Source organism: Nicotiana sylvestris, chromosome 3 (assembly GCF_000393655.2).
Source record: "Nicotiana sylvestris chromosome 3, ASM39365v2, whole genome shotgun sequence".
In the NCBI taxonomy this organism is placed as follows: Eukaryota; Viridiplantae; Streptophyta; class Magnoliopsida; order Solanales; family Solanaceae; genus Nicotiana; species Nicotiana sylvestris.
Genome location: NC_091059.1, coordinates 46463799 through 46470419, shown reverse-complemented (window position 1 = coordinate 46470419; position 6621 = coordinate 46463799). Strand labels below are relative to the sequence as shown.

General features: G+C 42.2%; 1 protein-coding gene across 1 annotated transcript; it reads left to right on the top strand.

Moving 5' to 3' along the window:
• Positions 1 to 4902: 4902 nt before the first annotated feature.
• On the top strand, positions 4903 to 5592 carry LOC138887303 (uncharacterized). Its single transcript, XM_070169033.1, has one exon. It carries the CDS (start codon positions 4903 to 4905, stop codon positions 5590 to 5592), a length of 690 nt encoding a protein of 229 aa, XP_070025134.1.
• Positions 5593 to 6621: the final 1029 nt, after the last annotated feature.

Here is a 6621-nt window from a genome sequence, read left to right as displayed (position 1 = left end):
TTTCAGGGATCATACTAGCTAGGTGAAATTAAGGGAAGAGGCGTGGCTGATTTCAGTTGTTTTGTCCTAGAGTCAGTTTTGTTGGTCTTCATTTAGTGTATTTCTCCATTGATTTTCAAGAAGAGTAGAAGAATAGTGTTTATTGTTTAAAGCTTTTGATTTGTTTCGTTGATTGAAGAAGAAGGTCCATTGGTTGGTAATTCTTTAGAAATAAAGTCCTGTTAACCCTTTGTTATTCCATGGATGTCCAGATTCATTATTTCCCTTTTATGCAATTTGTCTTAAGTGAAAATGATTCAAATATAACCTATATGCGATTTTGGTACAATGAATTGGTGATCGGACATTTAAGTGTTGATAGAGGAGTCATTTCCTATAATTATTTATTGGTCCTGGACCGCAATTTGAGTCATAGTTTTATCAAGATGGGGCCTGTCGCTAATTGGGTTTCTCACATAACTGAATGCTGATTTCATTTTATTTCTGTTAGTTATTAAGGTTAGCTCAACTGTTTGTTTAAATTGGACTCAAATCACGCTAGGACTTTATCTAATTAATTGGACCTTTGAGTAGACTTGAGACGAGCCTCGCCCAATAAACACAATTGCGGGGCCCTCAATAGAGGGTTAGTAAAATAATTAGAATTTGGGAGGGCCGTTTAGCGAATTTCACGGCCCTTCCTAAAATGATACTACGTTAGAATCTTTAGGCACGATTTAATTAAATTACTTTCTTAAACTCGGGTGTGCATTTCATGTGACCCAAATCAAATCCCAAAACGTTGAATAAAATGTGTTTAGGATTGCAGGTGCATTTCATGTGGTGCATTCCAAAGACACGTTTTAAACAACGTTCAATTTTCTTTAAATTTGAATAATTATCGGTTAAAAGTAAAAATTGGCACATAGGATCTTCATGTAATAAAGTCAGATGAATAAGCTAAATACAACAGTTAAGCGACCGTGCTAGAACCACAGAACCTGGGAATGCCTGACACCTTCTCCTGGGTTAACAGAATTCCTTACTCGGATTTCTAATTCGCGGACTGTTAACAGAGTCATCTTTTTCCTCGGTTCGGGATTCAACTGGTGACTTGGGACACCATTAATCTCCCAAGTGGCGACTCTGAATCTCTTAATAAAACAAATCCCGTCTCGATTGTCCTTTAATTGGAAAAACTCCTTATACACCCTCCCCGGGGTGTAGTGCCAAAAGGAGGTGTGACATCTAGGGATGATCTTTAAAATGTTGCAAGCTCAATATGCGGCAATAGCTCAGTTACAAAAGCACAGCCGCATACCGAGAAGGATCGAGCCCGACCCGTATCGAGAGATCACTCGCAGGGAGGAATGGGAACTAGTCGGGTAATAACCCCAAGATCATAAAAATGCTCGAGGAGTTGACAAAACGAATAAATCAGGAGAGAAGAAAATAAAAGCAAACGACAAAAAGGTGGAAACCTACAATTCTAGGGTCGATCAGATCCCGGGAGTGTCGCCAATATTGAAAGGCTTGGATTCCAAGAAGTTTGTACATAAACTTTTCCCTCCGAGTGCGGCTCCAAAGCCGATCCCTAAAAAATTTCGCATGCCCGATATTTCTAAGTACAACGGAACGACCAAGCCAAACGAGCATGTCACTTCATACACATGCGCCATCAAAGGAAACGACTTGGAGGATGATGAGATCGAGTCAGTCTTGCTGAATAAATTCAGAGAAACCCTGTCAAAGGGAGCTATTATATGGTATCACAACTTACCCCCTAATTGTATTGACTCATTTGCTATGCTTGCAGACTCTTTTGTGAAAGCACACGCTGGGTCTATCAAGGTCGAAACAAGGAAATCAGACCTCTTCAAAGTAAGGCAAAAGAATAGTGAAATGCTCAGAGAATTTGTATCTCGGTTTCAAATAGAACAGATGGACCTGCCACTAGTCGCTGATGATTGGGTCGTTCAAGCTTTTACCCAAGGACTCAATGTTCGAAGTCCGGTGGCTTCACAACAGTTGAAGCAAAATCTAATAGAATATCTGGTTGTCACTTGGGCTGATATGCATAACCGATATCAATTGAAGATCAGAGTTGAAGATGATCAACTGAGGGCTCTTTCTGGGTTCGTTTATCTTGTTAGACCCATCGACAGAGTCACGATTGATATCGATCGTGAACCATGGCTGAACAGGGATCGGTATTAGCTGTACAGTGAGGATCGAAGAAATAATGGGTCTAGACGGGGTTCTATGTGAAATGAAAGGAGAACTGACCGAGGCCAGAGCAGCCGAGGGCTACTGAGCAAGAACGGTTTCGACAGGCCCATCGAACCTAAAAAAGCACCAAGATTATTAGAATATAACTTTAACGTTGATGTTGCTGCCATCGTATCGGCTATCGGATGCATCAAAGATACCAAATGTCCTCGACCTCTACAATCCGACCAAGCCCAAAGGGATCCAAACCAGATGTGCAAATATCATGGCACTCACGACCACAAAATAGAGGATTACCAACAACTGAGGGAGGAGGTAGCCCAATTATTCAATAACGGGCATCTTCGAGAATTCCTGAGTGACCAAGTAAAGAATTATTTCAGAAATAGGGACTCTAATAAACAAACCGAGCAAGAAAAACCTCAACACGTCATTCACATGATCATCAGATGGGTTGATGTTCTACAAGGTACGATGTTAAAGCGCTCCAAAGTATCCATCATAAGGGAGAAACAAACTCGAGATTACATACTAGACAGAACTTTGTCTTTCAGCGACGAGGACATAGAAGGAATCATACAGCCCCATAATGATGCACTGGTAATATCTATACTCATGAATAAATCTCGAGTTAAACGTGTGTTAATCGATCCAGATAGCTCGGCCAACATCATTCGATCGAGGGTCGTAGAATAACTTGGCCTATAGGACTAAATCGTGCCTGCAACCCTTGTGCTGAACGGATTCAGCATGGCTTGTGAAACTGCTAAGGGAGAAATAACATTACCAGTAAATGCCACCGGGACCATCCAGGAAACCAAGTTTTATGTGATTGAGGGGGACATGAGGTACAACACCCTATTTGGGAGGCCATGGATTCATAACATGAGGGCAGTGCCCTCGACTCTTCACCAGGTATTAAAATTCCCAATGCCGGGAGGAATTAAAACGATCTACGGGGAGCAACCGACCGTAAAGGAAATATTTACAGTCGAAGAAGTGATTCTGGTATCAACAGTGGTGACATCGAAGGAACCAAGTTCGACTAAAAAGGAGGAAACTAAATAGCAATTATTGAAACAAGCCACGACCCAATCGGATAAATAGGGGACCGATGAAGACGATTATTACGGGGTTCCCAGATCTTTTATAGTCCTTGATGATTCCGATGCTACAAAATCAATGGTCGAAGAGCTGGAGCAAGTCACAATGATCGAACATCTACCCGATCGAAAGGTATACCTAGGCACGAGATTAACTCTCGAGCTCAGAAAAAACTCATTCAATTTCTCATAGCTAACATAGATTATTTTTCTTGGTCCCATCTTGACATGACAGGGATCCAATCGGAGATAACCACTCACAAGCTAAGCCTAGACCTGAAATTCCACCCGGTCAAGCAAAAGAGGAGACCCCAGTCCGAGATCAAACATGCTTTCATCAAGGACAAGGTAACTAAACTCCTTAAAGTAGGGTCCATTCGAGAAGTCAAATACCCAAAATGGTTAGCAAACGTAGTAGTAGTACCTAAAAAAGGGAACAAACTGAGAATGTGTGTAGATTACAAAGATTTAAATAAAGCATGTCCCAAGGACTCTTTCCTTTTGCCTAACATCGACCATATGGTTGATGCCACAGCCGGCCATAAGATCTTCAATTTTCTCGATGCCTACTCTGGGTACAACCAAATACGGGTGAAACCGGATGATCAGGAAAAGACCTCATTCATCACTAAGTATGACACATACTGCTATAACGTGATGCCATTTGGATTAAAAAAATGCAGGTGCCACTTACCAACGCCTGGTAAATCAGAAGTTTGAAGAACAAATAGGAAAATCCATGGAAGTTTACATTGACGATATGTTGGTTAAGCCCTTGCAAGCATAGGACCATTTAAAGCATTTGCAGAAAACCTTCAGTATATTGAAAAAGTACAACATAAAGCTAAACCCGGAGAAATGTGCGTTCGGAATTGGATCAGGTAAATTTCTTAGGTTCATGGTATCCAACTGAGGAATCGAGATCAACCTTGACAAAATCAAAGCTATCAAGGATATCATGGTAGTGGACAACGTAAAGGTCGTGCAAAGGCTAACTAGGCGTATTGCCGCCCCGGGGCGATTCATCTCGATGTCATCCGATAAGAGTCACCGATTCTTCTCGCTATTCAGAAAGAAGAAGAACTTTTCATGGACCTCGGAGTGTCAATGGTCCCTGGAGGAACTAAAATGATATTCATTGAGCTCTCCACTGCTTCATACACCGAAAGAGGATGAACAGTTGTACTTGTACTTGGCAATATCGAAAATAGCGGTAAATGGAGTCCTGGTCCGAGAAGAACAAGGTATGCAATTTCCAATTTATTATGTTAGCAGGACCCTAGGTGAGGCTGAGACTAGGTACCCTCACCTAGAAAAATTGGCACTCGCTTTGCTAAGTGCCTCTAGGAAACTGAAATTGTATTTTCAGTGCCACCCCATGTGTGTTGTGACAACTTACCCATTGCAAAATATTATGCACAAACCCGAACTCTCGGGATGATTGGCCAAATGGGATGTGGAAATCAGTGGGTACAATATTGAGTATCGACCCCAAAAAGCCATCAAATCTCAAATTTTGGCAGACTTCGTGGCTGACTTTACGCCGGCCCTGATACCCAAGGTCGAACGAGAGTTATTGGTATACTCAGGGATGTCCTCGGGAATCTGGAACCTCTTTACGGGCGATGCCTCGAATGCAAAAGGGTCTAGACTCGGCATTGTATTGAAGCCACCAGCAGGGAATGTAGTTAGACAATCTATTAAGGCTGTAAAATTGACTAACAACGAGGCCGAATATGAGGCCATGATTGCAGGTCTTGAACTAGCCAAAAGCTTGGGGGTGGAGGTGATCGAATCTAAGTGTGAATCCCTCCTCGTGGTGAACCAAGTTAATGGAACATTCGAGGTCAGAGAAGAACGAATGCAAATATACCTGGATAAGTTGCGAGTAACATTACATCGGTTCAAAGAGTGGACTTTGCAGCATGTACCTCGAAATCAAACTAGCGAGGCCGATGCCCTTGGGAACTTAGGGTCGTCGGTTGAAGACGACGAGCTCAACTCGGGGGCAGTTGTACAACTTATTAGATTGGTAGTAGAAGAAGGCCACGCCGAAATAAACTCTACAAGCTTGACTTGGGATATGAGAAACAAATATGTAGAATATTTGATGACCGAGAAACTCCCCTCAAATCCAAAAGAATCGAGGACCTTGCGCACAAAGGAAGCCCTATTCAGCTTGTATGAAGATGAAACCTTGTTCAAAAGAATATTCGATGACCCACTAGAAATATGCCTAGGACCAGGAGATACCGAGTATGTTATGATGGAAGTCCATTAGGGTACTTGCAAAAATCATTCAAACGCCGAATCATTAGATCGAAAGGTAATCAGAGTCGACTATCACTGGATCAACATAAAAAAAGACGCGAAGGAGTTCGTACGAAAATGTGATGAATGCCAAAGACATGCTCCGATGATTCACCAACCCGGGAAGCTGCTGCATTCGGTCTTGTCACCGTGGCCATTCATGAAGTGGGGAATAGACATCGTTGGCACTCTTCCATGGGAACCCGGTAAGGCGCAATTTATATTATTTATGACTGACTATTTTTATAAGTGGGTTGAAGCACAGGCATACGAGAAGGTCAGGGATAAGGAAGTCATCGACTTCATTTGGGACCACATCATATGTCAGTTCGGAATGGCATCCGAAATCGTATGTGACAATGGAAAATAATTTATGGGCAGCAAAGTGACCAAGTTTCTCGAGGATCATAAGATCAAAAGGATTCTGTCAACACCTTATCACCCTAGTGAGAGCGGACGAGCTGAAACCTCAAGAAAAGGTTAACCGACGCCAAAGGAAAATGGAAGGAAATCCTAGCCGAAGTCCTATGGGCATATCATACGACCTCGAAGTCCAGTACTGGGGCCACTCCGTTCTCATTGGTTTATGACGCCGAAGCTCTAATACAGGTCGAAGTCGGAGAGCCAAGTATTAAATTCTAATATGCAACAAAGGAATCAAATGACGAGGCCATGAATATAAGCTTGGAACTATTGGATGAAAGGCGCGAAACCGCCCTTGTTCAGTTGGCTGCCCAAAAGTAACGAATCGAGAGATATTACATTAGAAGGCCAACCTTCGATATTTCAACGTTGGGGATTAGTGCTAAGAAAGGTCACGCGAAAAACCCAAAACCCAAGCAAGGGAAAGTTGGAAAAGGCCATATCATATCATTGAAATCACCGAAAAAGGGTCATACAAAATCGGGACGATGAATGGCAAACAACTACCGAGCAATTGGAATATAACTCACCTTAAACGATATTACTGCTGAGGTATAACCCCATTTGTTTTATTTCT